This window comes from Felis catus, chromosome C2 (assembly GCF_018350175.1).
Source record: "Felis catus isolate Fca126 chromosome C2, F.catus_Fca126_mat1.0, whole genome shotgun sequence".
NCBI classification, from domain to species: domain Eukaryota; kingdom Metazoa; phylum Chordata; class Mammalia; order Carnivora; family Felidae; genus Felis; species Felis catus.
This window is the reverse complement of record NC_058376.1, coordinates 9366885-9383341: the sequence shown is the minus strand read 5'-3', so window position 1 is coordinate 9383341 and position 16457 is coordinate 9366885. Positions and strand designations below refer to the sequence as shown.

The 16457-nt window shown below is 45.1% G+C and overlaps 2 protein-coding genes across 2 annotated transcripts; both read left to right on the top strand.

Moving 5' to 3' along the window:
• Positions 1–1848: 1848 nt before the first annotated feature.
• Positions 1849–9898, top strand: LOC102901316 (carbonyl reductase [NADPH] 1-like). The gene is made up of 3 exons (XM_011285830.4): positions 1849–2267; positions 2835–2942; positions 9232–9898. The coding sequence occupies exons 1-3, from the start codon at positions 1979–1981 to the stop codon at positions 9711–9713; spliced, it is 879 nt and encodes a 292-aa protein (XP_011284132.2). The 5' UTR covers positions 1849–1978; the 3' UTR covers positions 9714–9898.
• A 2053-nt stretch (positions 9899–11951) lies between these two features.
• On the top strand, positions 11952–16254 carry LOC101083875 (carbonyl reductase [NADPH] 1-like). Its single transcript, XM_003991445.4, has 3 exons — positions 11952–12731; positions 13282–13389; positions 15462–16254. Exons 1-3 carry the CDS (start codon positions 12443–12445, stop codon positions 15941–15943), a joined length of 879 nt encoding a protein of 292 aa, XP_003991494.2. The 5' UTR covers positions 11952–12442; the 3' UTR covers positions 15944–16254.
• Positions 16255–16457: the final 203 nt, after the last annotated feature.

Below are 16457 nucleotides of genomic sequence, written 5' to 3'. Positions count from 1 at the left end.
TGAGCCAAATAGTGAATATTGTTGCCTTTGGACACCAATGGTCTCTGTTGGACCTACTCAAATCTGCCATTCTAGCTTGAAAGTCAACAGAGACGACTTATAATCTCATGAATGGGGCTGGGTATCCCTAGCCAGCATACTTTATCAGCCTCTACTATGACATGGGCAACCCCACCACAGATAGACATTCACTGTGGTCTTGTTAAATATCAAAGTCATTGGAGGAAAAGGAGCTGCAAGGTGTGAAATGGGAGTGGGCACTAGAGGTGCATCCATAAGACAACCTGAGACAAGGGGGGAAAGGGAATATGGATTGGTATCAATGCATATGAAAGAATTACTGTCAAATCTCCTCAAGGCTAATGTGCTATTCATGTAGGGATAAATGGTCACCAAGTGTGTAACATTAACACAGTTCAGCAAAGCCTCCACAGAAGATGAACATATAAAGAAAGTAAAATACTCATCATCGTTGGGGCTAGTTTGGTGGATACATGGGTGTCCGCAGTCCTGTTCTTCCCACTTTTCTCTCTAGAGCTTTCAAGACAAACATCTGGAAATAAAAAGGTCTTGGCTCTGCTGCCTTACGCGATGACCTTGAGCAAAACCCTGCCTGTTGCTGTCTGTCAGTCTCCTCAAGTGTACAATTCAGGGGAACTCATAGGATTGCCGAGAAGAGTAAAGGCACTAATACAGGTGAGCAGGCTGCAAACAAGGGCGGTGCAAAGTGCCCTCCGTAGGCGTCCCCGGACTGGGGCCTGACACCTCCAGGGCCCAGAGGGGAGCTTCTTACTGCCCCACACCCAGCCTGGCTCCCGGGGGGCCTCCCACCACCTCCCACCTCTCACAGAAGCATCCGTGTTGTACAGACTTCCTCCCCTCATGATTATTTTTCAGTCTTCACCAGGGGTTTCAGGCTGACAGAAATGAGAACTGATGGGCCCTGCAAGGAAGTGTTGGGTCCACACTTTAAAAGCCTTTCCCTTCAGAAGGGCTATGAATTTTCTCTCTGTTATTTGGCTTTTCTAAACTGACCCACGATGAATAACAAATTCTAGGACAAACAGTAGCATGTCAACTACTGGGTTGGAAACGTACCCCAGTATCACAGAGATCTTTTTCCCTTGATGCTTTAAAAATAACACCTATTTGTATATAACACTTAGCAACTGTGACCTTGGACAAACATAAGAAATAGGCAGTATAGGCAAACAGGAGATTATGTAACCATTAGATCAAACATTCCAAGCAACTCCTTGGCTTACACTCCACAGTAAGTGTTCATAAACATTCCCTTCCACTTGGGGCCCACTGGGAATCACACAGAGGGAGGAGCCCTGCTCACACCCCAGTCTCAGCACAGGACCTAATTCTCTGTTTCTCCCTCTTGAGATTCTCCTAAAAGAGCAAGGGGGACTGTGTCCTCAGACCAAAGGGGACTGTGTCCTCAGAGGCAGTTCCCCTGTGCAAGCAACTTCACTGCATCTTGGAAGAAAGCAACCTTTCTCATTCTGCAAAGCAAGAAGGACAGGGGATATTGTCCCAAGACAATATACGTACTCCTTCTTTACTTTTGAGGTTTTCCGAAAATAATTTAACTCGCCTACCATGAATCGCTAGCCCCCTATTAACCCAAAGCCAACCGCCTTAGTTTGGGGAGCCCATCAGTTGACCTCAAACCATTGCTTGGCTCACAGGTAGCCTCCTAAGAGGACACAGTCCTGGTTGGGCTCAAGGTACAGCCCCATGAAGTACGGATTTGACACAGCGCCATCAGGAAAACTTCTGGCGCTCTGGCCCCTCCTTTCATGGAAGGACAGGGGTGGGGCTTCGGCTCTAGGAGTCACAGCACTGGAACCAAGAACATAGTTCTACTGGCATCTCTGACTGTGGCCAGGCCTCCGCACCACTAGCCCTCGGTGTGGCCCACAGCACCATCGGCTCCACACACAGGGCCTCGCTCGCATTCCCCACAGCTATGTGTTCAGACACCCGCGTGGCCCTGGTGACCGGGGCCAACAAGGGCATCGGCTTGGCCATCGCACGTGACCTGTGCCGGCAGTTCTCTGGGGACGTGGTGCTCACGGCACGGGACGAGGCAAGGGGACAGGCGGCCGTGCAGCAGCTCCAAGGCGAGGGCCTGAGTCCGCGCTTCCACCTGCTGGACATTGATGACCTGCAGAGCATCGGCGCCCTGCGTGACTTCCTGCGCAAGGAGTACGGGGGCCTGGACGTGCTGGTCAACAACGCGGCCATTGCCCTTGATAGTAAGAACGTGGGAACTCTTAGGCCAGGAGACCTCCCTTAGGGGACCAGCCAGGGTGGGTTTGGGGCTGGTGTCTAAACTGCTGCTCTGGGGTCCAGAGCTCTGAGGGGATCTAGAACGGCCTCCCTAGGGAAGAAGATGGACTGGAGACACAGGGAGAGCAGGACCCTCCAGCAGTTGCAAGCATTTCCAGCCAGAGGACCTTCACACTGGCATGGATCAGATTCTCAGGGACTTCACCCAGGTTTCTCCAAGTTTCTTTCTGATTGGGTCTGAGTCATTTGGTAAATATTAACCTATTTTGCAATAAACAACATATTGTAAACAAAGGTACACAGAAAACCCATTGTGCACCCTTCCCTTAGCATCCCCAAGTGGTGCCAAGTTACAAAGCTACACGGCATCAGCTAGCCAGATAATTCACACCGGGACAACAGTGTTACCTAACACAGAAATGGCTGAGAATTCACTTTTGCAAATGAAAAAAAAAAAAAAATGCTATCGTCACTTCATGGAATATTCTCAGGAGGCAACTGCTTACTGACCTATTCTCCTTCTTCCTTACCAGTTGATGATCACACACCCTTACATATTAAAGCAGAATTGACAATGAAAACAAACTTCTTTGGTACTCGAAACGTGTGCACAGAACTGCTGCCTCTAATGAAACCCCAAGGTAGGTGTGATCAGGGGCCCAAGCAGTGCCATTTCTGGAATGATCTGGCTCCTGCCTCTCTGGCCTTATCTAAGGGCCCTGCACCCTCTCGCTTCTCAGCCACACCCACTTCACTGCTGTGTCCCCACCACACAGGTGCCCTTCTCCTCAGGACTCTACACGTGTGTCCAGCAGCGAGCAGTGCCTTCTGTCCTGCTGGCCGTTCACAACTGGCTCTTTCTTGTCCTTCACATCTTCATTTCAAATTCTCCTCACAAAGGCCTTTCCTGCCTCTGTACCCCTCACAGGTGCACTTTCCTGGGAATTCCTTCCTGGACCCTTTCTCTTCCTTCTGCCTTCCTCTGAGTGATTTTATTCAGGCTAGTGGACTCTTCACCATCCAAACTTCTCAGGCTCCCCTAAAATCTGTCACCTGCCTAGAACATTCCCTAGAGCATTCTCTTCCTACCTCTCCTTCTCCTCAGGATGCCCTCCCTTCCCTCCTCAGATCCGACCCCTCCAGCTGCCCACCCAACCCCCCACTTAAGCATCTCAAATGTGTCCAGATGACACCTGTGATTTCCCAATATCATCCTGGTCATGGACCACTCCATCCACCCACCATGAAAAATGAGGTCACCATGCCCACCTCCTGATTATCACTGACCAGGTCCTAACAGTTGTCCTATAGATTTTGTCCCCCAAGCTTCCAACTTGGGGGAAAGCTTCCAGCTTTCTCCATCCCAACTCTCCAACAGAGACTCAGCTGTCATTTCTGGACAATTGAAACCTTCCTAAGAGATGCTGCTTCTTCCGTCTTTTCCTTTCTGGTTATTCTCTGTACTCCCTGAGTGCTCACTTTCTCACAAAAGCCCTTCAAGAGCAAAGTCAATCCTGAGCACAACTCATAGCGATCTCTGTCATCAGACCTGCCAAAGTCCAGGCCCATCAACTTCCCTTCACCTTGATCATTGTTTGCACAAACAAACTGCCACAATTCCTTGGCTGTAAACTCCTGCAATATTTACCCCCACGTTAATGTGATGGGGAACCACCACCCATTCAGTACACTAATTAAATAAGCTGATACTTTTAGAAAGATTAGGATGTCTGGCTTGAATGAGTACGTGCGTGTACAGTTTACCCTCAGTTCTGCCTCCATTGCCTCTTCATTCCTGGAAACTTCCACCACTTCTTCTACCACTGGCTTCTCTGGCACCCAAAGGGCAGCTCTCAAATGTCCCCCGACTCCTTTACTCACCACAACGTTAATGTTGGACGAGTCCCGTGTGCCAGCCTCACACATCCTACACGTATTCCCCTTAAAAGGCAAAAATCATACTCTGGCTGATTGTTTTCTCACTTACTAAGCAGTGTGGGTGCCTGCTGTGTATTAGGCCTCAGGCCTGAATGAGGAATGAGTGTTCTTCTGCATTTGCTAAGGCAGGCTCTAATCAAATATTGATCTTGCCTCAGGAAAACTAGACTCAGGGACATGGAAATGCAAGCTATATTCTCAGTGTAAGACCAGGGTTCCCTTGCCTTTGGAAATAAGAGAGTTCTTCCATTATTTGAGGGGATGGCAGCCACAGTGGTTCATGTTATCAGGACATTACCCTCTTTGGGGAGACTATCTGCGAGAAGTCCTAGCTAGGGCAGCCAAAGGAAATGCTGTCCTTCCTCCCCCATACTTCAGAAACCAGGATACAAAGAACAATCTCCAATGACATCCACCAGTTCTCTGTGGGTCAGAACACATGCAAAAGGCCAATGTGTGCTCTGTTTTTAGGTGCGTAAGGACAAACCAAAAGACAGAATTGTGACTTTAAGGATATTGAGAGATAGTAAATGTTGATTTTTCTTATTTTTTTAACCAACAGAATCATCCAGGCACCGCTATTCTTACATTTTTTTCAGATTATTTATTTATTTATTTATTTATTTATTTATTTATTTATTTATTTATTTTGAGAGAGAGAGAGAGGAAGAGAGAGAGCCAGTAGGGAGAGGCAGAGAGAGTAGGAGAGAGAGAAGCCAGCCCCATGCTTTCATTGCAGAGCTCAAAGGAGCCTTGAACTCATGAGCCAAGAGATCATGACCTGAGCAAAATTAAGAGTTGACGCTTAACCAACTGAGCCACTCAGGGACTCCAATTCTTCTTATATTTTAATCCTCTTTTCAATAACAGTTTTAGTTAAACCATTTAGGCAGAAAATGAAGATAAGAACTTAAAACAACCAGGTGCCTATCACCAGTCTTAACCATGCAATTAGTATCAAAGTCATATAAATCCCTTCCCACATTCCATATCATTTCACTCTCATTCCACCAAAATTCCTATTCCTGAATTTGAAAGATGTTCTCTTTAAAAGGATAAGCTGTTGTTATTCTTTCACTCTTTAAATTATACTCTACATTTATTTCAAAAAGATATTAAGGTATAATCATCTCTAAGGAATTGAACAAACATTGGAAAGCTGAGCACTCTTGCTCATCAGATATAAGCTTAAAATACTAGGCAATAATATGGTCTTATTAAGGCTACTGTTAGCAAAGAAACCTTACAGAAGTTGTTCTCAACCTTCCTTTGAGAAGGTACTGCTTTGCAATATCCTGTAGTCTTAAAAACCACTAGAGAAATTTGGAGAGAAAGTTACAATAGCAAATGTATCTCACTCACACTCACTCTGACATATTGATTCTAGAAAGGCTAGGTGGCTGGACATTTCTAGGTGTGATGTGCTAGGCATTTTATATATGGTCCCCATTAAGAACCTGGAGGAATAATGGATTTCAAGGTCACAAGCACAGCTGGCTGAAGACCAAGGTCATGTGACCTCCAAACTAGTGGTTCTTCCCACTACTCAAGGTCCTCAAATCATTTTCCCTACATATCCCTTCTTCAAATGAAGCCTTACCCAGTAAGGCAAGAGAAACAGAAAATAAAAGGACTCTGCTCTATTGGGCCAATGCCTTCCTTACGGCAAGACCCCCAGGTACCTCAGGGAAAACCACAGGAGGCACATTTCAAAACTTGAAGTGTTTTCTGAAAAACCCTTATCAGTCAGGACACTAAAGAACTGGTCCTCCTGATATTAGAAAACATGGATCTTCCAGGGAATGTGACAAATGTTAAACCATCAAAGGTCATGAGAACCAGCTTGGGCTTACAGATTCTGAATAGCCTTGAGAGTCAAATGCTGCCCTTGAAGTTGGTGACCCCAGATGAGATGATGTCTAAAATACCTTGTGGTGTGGAGACCACTGTGGCTGTGCTTTAGGACACTGAAGTTTGGAGAGGGAGAGATGTTCCTAAATAGATCCCTGGCCACATACAGAGTAATGGCCTGGATAGACTATAAGCCTGAGACACACGCCAGCCCCACCAGAACAAGAGTCCTTTCGTATCTGGGTGACATGCTTTCACACTGATTGTGACGGGGCAATTCCTTTACACGCTACCTCATACAGGTCACACACTTACAGTCACACATCCAGTCTCTTTCGCACACACTCACATGCAGACATACGACACACTCAAATGCACTCACACACCCTTATCACAAGGTCTTATGGATGGTCCCTAAACTTCTTTTCTTTTAAGTTTACTTACTTATATTTGACAGAGAGGGCACGAGTGAGGGAGGGGCAGAGAGCGAGAATGAGCATCCCAAGCAGGCTCCAAACTGTCAGCACAGAGCCCAACGTGGGGCTCAAACCCATGAACCGTGAGATCATGACCTGAGTTGAAATCAAGAATCAGTTGCTTAACTAAGCCAACCAGGCACCCCACCCTTAAACTTCGCAGCACACGGGCTGCGTGCATTCCAGCTCAGAGTTCTCAGAATGACACATGAAAGCCATGAGTCTACTCTGGAGACAAAATGTTTGGATCAGACTCTTGGCTGTATAAACTCCATAAGTACTTCCTATTCCTGCAGTTGTGTTTCCTGTCCTGAGCTGTCACACCAGAAGGGTCTACCATCTCACCCAGCTCTGAGGTGAAGCCCGCTGACAGCCAGCCTGCCACTTGCAGATGTGGTCAGTGCAGGGGACAGGCCTGGGTTGAGGGAATGGTTGCAGCATCTACTATGAGGAATTTACCTACAAAACCTTTTACTCCCTGTCAGGCTTCCCTCATATACACAGGTAACCATTTTCACACCTGATACTGGACTTCCTGAGAGGGACAACACAGAATAGACAAGAGGGCAACAGCCTACAGACAGTTAGTAGAGTTTCTCCATTACTGACTATACTAAAGGTACATAAGAAAATGGCGCCAAGCCCCTATGAGTAATGTTGCTGTCTTTCTGGTATACCAGTTACCCAGGGTGGGTTCCTCTGCCCCTGTCTTATTTCATACACTTCTGTGTTTTGCAAATTTGAATCATTAATGTGTATTGTTTTTATTGTGAAACAGGCGGATGATATTTTTGAAAATACAATAAATCTAAATATTGGTATGTAATAAAACCTGAGAGGTGCTTACTAAAACATTTGACAAATAAGTTCCATTAAACTGACACTTAACATGTTGTAGATGAAAGGAAGGACTGGAATAACTGACCCCTTTCTAAAAGGTGTTTATGCTCTTTCCATAATTTGGCTATTGCTGAAAGTGCTGCTACAAACATTGGGGCACATGTGCCCCTATGCATCAGCACTCCTGTATCCCTCGGGTAAATTCCTAGCAGTGCTATTGCTGGGTCAATGGATAAATAAGATGTGGTTTATATATATAATGGAATACTACTTGGCAATGAGAAAGAATGAAATCTAGCCATTTGTAGCAATATGGGAGGAACTAGAGGGTATTATGCTAAGTGAAATAAGCCAGGCAGAGAAAGACAGATACCATATATTTTCACTCATATGTGGATCTTGAGAAACTTAACAGAAGACCATGGGGGAGCAGAAGGGGAAAAAAAAGTAACAGAGAGGGAGGGAGGCAAACCATAAGAGATCCTTAAGGACTGAGAACTAAGGGTAGATGGGGGAGTGAGGGAGAGGGGAAAGTGGGTGATGGGCAGAGAGGAGGGCTATAGTGTCATGCATTCTCTTTTTCAAGAAACTTGTATGACACTGCCATTCCTTAGTGGGATGGAGCTCAGAGTTAACTGACTATGACTGTTCTTCCTGAATATTTTCATAAAACAGGGACAGTTTGCTAATTTTAGTGAAGCTCTTATTGTTCATAAATTCTCATAACCTTTCTATTAGGCTAAAGATACTCATGTAAATAGAAAAATAGTAAACTTTATACATGTCAATATAAGTTCACTTTTATGAATATTGACTATATTTTTGAAAAAGAATTAGTGAGAACTGTGAGATTAACACTTTTAACAGATTTGCAGAGATACAATTCACACATCCTACACTTCACCCATTTCAGGTATGCAATTCAGTGGAGTTTAGTAAATGGACAGAGGTGTGGAGCAATCACCGCTTCAAGATTAGCACACTGTCATCACCCCAAGGAGAACCTGTGCCCTTAGCACCAGCCCTCTGGTCTCACATTCCCACTGTCCTAGCAACCTCCAATCTATTTTCTGTCTGAACATTTACTTTTCTGGACATCCCATATATAGAGAATCATATAATGAGTAGTCTTTTGTGACTGGCCACTTTCTTTTGGGTAATGTTATCAAGATTCATCCATGTAGTTGCATTTCTTTTTATAGCATCTCTTTAACATGTGACTTTTCCATCGCCCCTTCCCGTGACCATATTGCCTGGTGTTTTCTCACTGTTCCTGAGTTGATGAAATCCCAACATAGAGGAAATAGCCACACACATTAAATTAGCCCATGAGGTGATTTGTTTTTGCCTGGTTACAGCAGAACAACAGCCCACACCATGCAGTTTTTCTCCTTCAAAAGGTCATCATTAAACTGATCAGTTGTTTGTTGGTTGATAGACACTTGTTCATAGAGCACTGGCCATGGGACCGTAAGATGTTAAGATGATCTCAAAGGTGACCTGTGAAGAAAAGTGGTTCTCTACTCACGATTGCAGTGAGTGCCTCCTTACCTTCAGAGAGCACGTTCCTATATAAATCACTCTCTCCTCTTAATGGGACACCTGAGCACTGCACTCCCCATTAGATCATTTCTCTGATATCATCTGAGACATTATGACTGTTACAAGGTTCAAGACTGTATCGTGTCCTTCACTTATATAGGAAGACTACATTCACACTCCTAGCAAACTGGTAATTGTCTCCCAAATAGACAAATCCAAGGGATTGTGGTATTCATCATTATTGTGCATGCCATTCTATGTAACTACTTGTGTTCTTTTTTAGGCAGAGTGGTCAATGTGTCTAGCATAATGAGCTTAGTAGCTCTTAAGAACTGCAGCCCAGGAATGCAGCAGAAGTTCAGAAGTGAAACCATCACAGAGGAGGAGCTGGTGGGGCTCATGAACAAGTTTGTGGAAGACACAAAGAACGGGCTACACACAAAGGAGGGCTGGCCTGATACGAGGGCACTCACATATGGAGTGTCAAAGATGGGTGTCACCGTCCTGTCCAGAATCCATGCCAGGAAACTGAGTGAGCAGAGGAGGGGAGACAGGATCCTCCTGAATGCCTGCTGCCCTGGGTGGGTGAGAACAGCCATGGGTGGACCTACAGCCATTAAAAGCCCAGAAGAAGGAGCAGAGACTCCCGTCTACTTGGCCCTTTTGCCCCCGGATGCCAAGGAGCCTCATGGGGAGTTTGTTATGGAGAAGAAAGTTGAACAATGGGGACCCCCCTCTCAGTTCCCTCCATGGCTCCTGTTATGATACAGTCATGACTTGACCAAACAGATTACACTGTCTACAATGTCCTTATCCATGTCAAGTACTCACATTGAATTGGTTACTAATTCTGTGAAGTCTTCTGTGATTTCTTCCGTAATATATGAGAACAAAGAGTGGAATTAATGACCATAATGAACATCATAGATGAATAAACAATTCTAAGTAGATGTCCACATGTGCAGATTACCCCTTGCCAACCAGCCCAAAAAATTAACAGAACCTAAGTTAGGTCAAGAGAAGGGACAATTTAACACAGGGGTTCATAAACATTAGTGAATGAGCCAGATGGTGAATATTTTGCCTTTGCACTTGAATGGCCTCCGTTGGACCTACTCAAATCTGCTGTTTAGCTTGAAAGTCACCATAGATGATATATAGACCCATAAGGGGGTGGGATTTCCCTAGCCAGCATTCTTTATCAGCCTCTACTATGACATTGGCACCCCACCATGGATAGACATCCACAGTGGTCTCGTTAAATATCAAAGTCATTGGAGAAAAAGGAGCTGCAAGGTGTGAAATGGGAGTGGGCACTAGAGGTGCATCCATAAGACAACCTGAGACAAGGGGGGAAAGGGAATTAGGATTGGTATCAGTGCATAAGAAAGAATTACTGTCAAATCTCCTCAAGGCTAATGTGCTATTCATGTAGGGATAAATGGTCACCAAGTGTGTAACATTAACACAGTTCAGCAAAGCCTCCACAGAAGATGAACATATAAGGAAAGTAAAATACTCATCATTGTTGGGGCTAGTTTAGTGGATACATGGGTGTCCGCAGTCCTGTTCTTCCCACTTTTCTCTCTGAGAGCTTTCAAGACAAACATCTGGAAATAAAAAGGTCTTGGCTTTTTACGCTTGGCTTTTTACGCTTGGCTGCCTTACGCGACGACCTTGAGCAAAACCCTGCCTGTTGCTGTCTGTCAATATCCTCAAGTGTACAGTTCAGGGGAACTCATAGGATTGCCGAGAAGAGTAAAGGCACTAATACAGGTGAGCAGGCTGCAAACAAGGGCGGTGCAAAGTGCCCTCCGTAGGCGTCCCCGGACTGGGGCCTGACACCTCCAGGGCCCAGAGGGGAGCTTCTTACTGCCCCACACCCAGCCTGGCTCCCGGGGGGCCTCCCACCACCTCCCACCTCTCACAGAAGCATCCGTGTTGTACAGACTTCCTCCCCTCATGATTATTTTTCAGTCTTCACCAGGGGTTTCAGGCTGACAGAAATGAGAACTGATGGGCCCTGCAAGCAAGTGTGGACTAGGGTCCATACTTTAAAAGTCTTTCCCTTCAGGGGCGCTTGGGTGGCTCAGTCGGTTAAGCGTCCGACTTCAGCTCAGGTCATGATCTCACAGTCCGTGAGTTCGAGTCCTGCGTCGGGCTCTGTGCTGACAGCTCAGAGTCTGGAGCCTGCTTCGAATTCTGTGTCTCCCTCTCTCTCTGACCCTCCCCTGTTCATGCTCTGTCTCTCTCTGTCTCAAAAATAAATAAACAAAAATTTAAAAAAAAAGTCTTTCCCTTCAGAAGGGCTATGAATTTTCTCTCTGTTATTTGGCTTTTCTAAACTGACCCACGATGAATAACAAAATCTAGGACAAAACAGTAGCATGTCTACTGTGGGTTGGAAATGTACCCCAGTATCACAGAGATGTTTTTTCCCTGATGCTTTAAAAATAACACCTATTTGTATATAACACTTAGCAACTGTGACCTTGGACAAACATAAGAAATAGGCAGTATAGGCAAACAGGAGATTATGTAACCATTAGATCAAACATTCCAAGCAACTCCTTGGCCACAGTAAGTGTTCATAAACATTCCCTCCCACTTGGGGCCCATTGGGAATTACACAGAAGGAGAAGCCCTGCTCACACCCCAGTCTCAGCACAGGACCTAATTCTCTGTTTCTCCCTCTTGAGATTCTCCTAAAAAAGCAAAGGAGTCTGTGTCCTCCGACAGTTCCCCTGTAAAAGTAATTTCACTGAGGGGCGCCTGGGTGGCTCAGTCCGTTGAGCGTCCGACTTCGGCTCAGGTCATGATCTCACGGTCCGTGAGTTTGAGCCCCGTATCCGGCTCTGTGCTGACAGCTCAGAGCCTGGAGCCTGTTTTGGATTCTGTGTCTCCCTCTCTCTCTCTGCCCCTCCCCCACTCATGCTCGCTCTCTCTCTCTCTCTCTCTCTCTCTCTCTCTGTCAATAATAAGTAAACATTACAAATTTTTAAAAAAAGTAATTTCACTGCATCTTGGAAGAAAGCATCCATTCCCATTCTACAGAAGAAGGACACGTTCCTGAGACAATATCTGTACGCCTTTTTTTCTGTTGAGGTTTCTCCAAAATACTATTAGTTCACTTACCATGCATCTCTAGCCCCTACTAACCTATGGCCAACACCTTTCTTTGGATAGCAAAGCAGTCCAACCAGAACTAATGCTGGGCCCAGAGGACAGATCCTAAGAGGACACAGTCCTGGTTGGCCTCAGGGTGCAGCCCCAAGAGGTACAGATTTGTTATAGCGTCATTAGGAAACCTTCTGGAATATTGTCCCCTCCTTTCATAGAAGAACGAAGGTGGGGCCTCGGGCTCTAGGACTCACAGCACTGGATCCCAGAAACAGTTTTACTGGCATCTCTGACTGTGGCCAGGCCTTGCCCTCGGTTTGGCCCACAGCTCCATCCGCTACACACACAGAGCCTCACTTGCGTTCCACACAGCTATGTGTTCAGACACGCGCGTGGCGCTGGTGACCGGGGCCAACAAAGGCATCGGCTTGGCCATCGTGCGTGACCTGTGCCGGCGGTTCTCCGGGGACGTGGTGCTCACAGCACGGGACGAGGCGCGGGGACGGGCGGCTGTGCAGCAGCTCCAGGGCGAGGGCCTGAGTCCGCGCTTCCACCTGCTGGACATCGACAACCAGCAAAGCATCCACGCCCTGCGTGACTTCCTGCGCAAGGAGTACGGGGGATTGGACGTGCTGGTCAACAATGCAGCCGTCTTCTTTGACAGTAAGGACGTGGGAACTCTTAGGCCAGGAGACTTCCCTTAGGGGACCACCCAGGGTGGGTTGGGGCCGGTGTGTGAACCACTGCTCTGGGGCCATAGCTCAGAGGGGATCTAGAACGACCTCCCTAGGGAAGAAGATAGTCAGGAGGCACAGGGAGAGCAGAACCCTCCAGAAGTTGCAAGCCTTTCCAGCCAGAGAACTTTGGCATTGTCATGGATCAGACTCTCAGGGACCTCCCCCAGGTTGTTGCAAGCTACTCTCATGGGACTTGAGCGTCTCCATGAATTTTTAAGTTATTACTAAATATACAAAACCCCACAGGGCCACATGAAGAGATACCATTGCACCTTACCTTAGCGTCTTGCAGTGAGTGGTGTCAACCTACAAAGCCACCCAGCATCAACCAGTCAGATAATAAATGTTGGGATAAACTGTTCACTATCCTACACACTACTGAGAATTCACCAGATTACACACAAATGCTATTGTCACTGCATCAAATTTTCTCAATGGCTACTACTTATTAACCTATTCTCCTTCTCCCCTACAAGTTGGTGACCCCACCCCCTTACATATTCAAGCAGAAGTGACGATGAAAACAAACTTCTTTGGTACCCGAGACGTGTGCACAGAACTGCTGCCTCTAATGAGACCCCAAGGTAGGTTAATTGTTAACCAGATCTCTATGGGCTCAGAATCTATTCAAAAGGCCAATGTTTGCTCTGTTTCTTGACATGGAAAGAGAAACCAAAAGACAGAATTATGGCCTTAAGGACATTGAGGGATAGTAGATATTATCATTTTTTAATCCTTTCTTCAAAAAGAGGGTTACTGAAATAATGTAGCCACAAAAACAAAATAAGAATCTACAACACCCAGGTATACCAGTTACCCCAGTGTGGGTTCCTCTGCCCCAGTCTTGTTCTTTTTCAAAGATTTCTTTCTCTGTGTTGCAATTTTGAATCATGAAACATAGTTTATTATATTATTACCCGGGCATATAATATTTTTGAAAATAAAATAAATATGTTTAGTGGTAAGTAATAAAACCTGAGAGGTGCTTCTGAAACATTTGACAAACATGTTCTGTTAATCCTACACCAAATACGCTGTAGATGAAAGGAAGGACTGGAATAACAGACCCCTTTCTAAAAGGTGTTCAGCTTAGGAAACTGTTACATTAATAAGATAGTTTATATAATTCATTTTCATTATTTCTAAACACCACCAATGAGAGCCACAGGGTCATGCATGATCTCTCCCACTGAACTTGTATGGCACTGCCATTCCTTAGTGGGATGGAGCTCAGAGTTAAGTGACCATGACTGTCTTTCCTGGATATTTACATGAAAAAGGGAAAGTTTCCTAATTTTCTTGTACCTTTTGACTTTTTTTATAATCTAAAAGTACTCACTGGGGCGCCTGGGTGGCGCAGTCGGTTAAGCGTCCGACTTCAGCCAGGTTACGATCTCGCGGTCCGTGAGTTCGAGCCCCGCGTCAGGCTCTGGGCTGATGGCTCAGAGCCTGGAGCCTGTTTCCGATTCTGTGTCTCCCTCTCTCTCTGCCCCTCCCCCGTTCATGCTCTGTCTCTCTCTGTCCCAAAAATAAATAAACGTTGAAAAAAAAAATTTTAAAAGTACTCACTGAAATATAAAAATACAATCAATATTTAAATGTAAAAATAGTAAACTATATATGTCAATATAATGTCATTTTTATGACTACTGATATATTTTTAAAAAACAGTGAGTGAGAAATGTGTCATTGCTTTGCACCTTTAATAGCTTTATTGAGATAAAGTTCACCTACCATACACTTCACCCATTTCAGGTATGCAATTCACTGGATTTTAGTATTGACAGAGTTGTAGAACCATCACAACTTCAAGATTAGCACACTGAAATCACCCCAAGGAGACCCTTTGCCCTTAGCTATCGGCCCTCTGTTACCCCTTTCCCCCTGCCCTAAGCAACCACCAATCTACTCCCTGTCTCTAGACTTCGTTGTTCTGGACATCTCATACACAGAATCACATAACGAGTGGTGTTGTGTAACTGGCCTCTTTAACGTTGGACAGTGTTGTCAGTTTTCATCCATGTTGTAGCATGTACTTCATTTCTTTTTATGGCATCTCTTTAACATGTCCGTTTTCCACTCCTTTCCACGACCACATTGCCTGGCATTCTGTCATTGCTCCCAAGTTGATGAAATCACAAACATAGAGAAAATAGCTTGCAAGTCAGCCCAGTGAGGTGGTTTGCTTTTCCTGGCTCATCAGAGTGACAGCCTATCAATGCAGTGCTGTCTTTCACCTTCGAAAGGCCTTCAATAAACTGATCAGCTCTTTGTTGGTCAATAAACATCTGTTCATACAACATCATCTAAGTGACCATAAGATTTTTAGGGGGTTTCAAAGGGGACCTGTGAAGGAAAAGTGAATCTCTATTCATGAATGCGTGAGTGCCTCCTTACAGTCCACTTAACATGTTACTGGATAGGCCATTTTCTTTTTTTTTAGGGAACATCTAGGCACTGCCTCCCCATTAGATTCTTTTACTGATATTATATGAGATATTAAGGGTATAACAATTTTCATGTTCTTCACTTACAGTCTTCATTAACACTCATAGAAAACTGGTAATTGCCTCCCAAATGGACAGATTTTAGCAAATTTCGTATTCATCATTCTCATGGATGCCATTCTATGTGATTTATTTGTGTTGTATTTTAGGCAGAGTGGTCAATGTGTCTAGTATAATGAGCTTCGTAGCTCTTGAATACTGTAGCCCAGGACTGCAGCAGAAGTTCAGAAGTGAGACCATCACAGAGGAGGAGCTTGTGGGGCTCATGAACAAATTTGTGGACGATGTAAAGAACGGAGTGCACCAGAACGAGGGCTGGCCTGATATGAAAGTAGTCACATATGGAGTGTCAGAGATGGGTCTCACAGTCCTGTCCAGAATCTATGCCAGGAAACTGAGTGAGCAGAGGAGAGGGGACAAGATCCTCCTGAATGCCTGCTGTCCTGGGTGGGTGAGAACAGACATGGGTGGGCCAAAAGGCATCAAAACCGTAGAAGAAGGAGCAGAGACTCCTGTCTACTTGGCCCTTTTGCCCTTGGATGCTAAGGGGCCTCACGGGGAGTTTGTTATGGAGAAGAAAGTTGAACAATGGGGACTCCGCCCTCAGTTCCCTCCATGGGTCCCATTATGATACTGCCATGATTTGACCAAACAGATTACACTGTCGACAATGTCCTTATAAAAAAAAAAAGAAAGGAAGAAAAGAAGAGAAAAGAAAAGAAAGAAAAGAAAAGAGAAAAGAAAAGAAAAGAAAAGAAAAGAAAAGAAAAGAGAAAAGAAAAAAAAAAGAAAAAAGAAAAGAATCACTATCTATATCAAGTACTCACACTGAATTGGCTACTGAAATCTTTTGTGATTTCTTCTGTGATATATGAGTAGAAAGAGTGGAATTAATGACTATAATGAATCAACATCATAGATGAATAAACAGTTCTAAGTAAATGTCCACGTGTACGCATTGTTTCTTGCCAACCAGTCCCAAAGTCTAATAGGCCCTACTAGGTCAAGAGAAGGGACAGTTTAACTCAGAGGTTGGTAGACATTAGTGAAAGAACCATATGCTGAATATGCCTTTGCAGGCCAATGGTCTCTGCTGGATATACTCAAATCTGCTGCTGTAGCCTGAAAGTCACCACAGACAATAT

What these genes read in the sequence shown, in the direction of transcription:
- LOC102901316 (XM_011285830.4), top strand. Translation starts at nt 1,979, where the DNA reads ATGTGTTCAGACACCCGCGTGGCCCTGGTGACCGGGGCCAACAAGGGC. An exon ending in CGCGGCCATTGCCCTTGATA is followed by an intron (nt 2,268 to 2,834) that starts GTAAGAACGTGG and finishes CTTCCTTACCAG; the next exon opens with TTGATGATCACACACCCTTA. An exon ending in GCCTCTAATGAAACCCCAAG is followed by an intron (nt 2,943 to 9,231) that starts GTAGGTGTGATC and finishes GTTCTTTTTTAG; the next exon opens with GCAGAGTGGTCAATGTGTCT.
- LOC101083875 (XM_003991445.4), top strand. Translation starts at nt 12,443, where the DNA reads ATGTGTTCAGACACGCGCGTGGCGCTGGTGACCGGGGCCAACAAAGGC. An exon ending in TGCAGCCGTCTTCTTTGACA is followed by an intron (nt 12,732 to 13,281) that starts GTAAGGACGTGG and finishes CTCCCCTACAAG; the next exon opens with TTGGTGACCCCACCCCCTTA. An exon ending in GCCTCTAATGAGACCCCAAG is followed by an intron (nt 13,390 to 15,461) that starts GTAGGTTAATTG and finishes GTTGTATTTTAG; the next exon opens with GCAGAGTGGTCAATGTGTCT.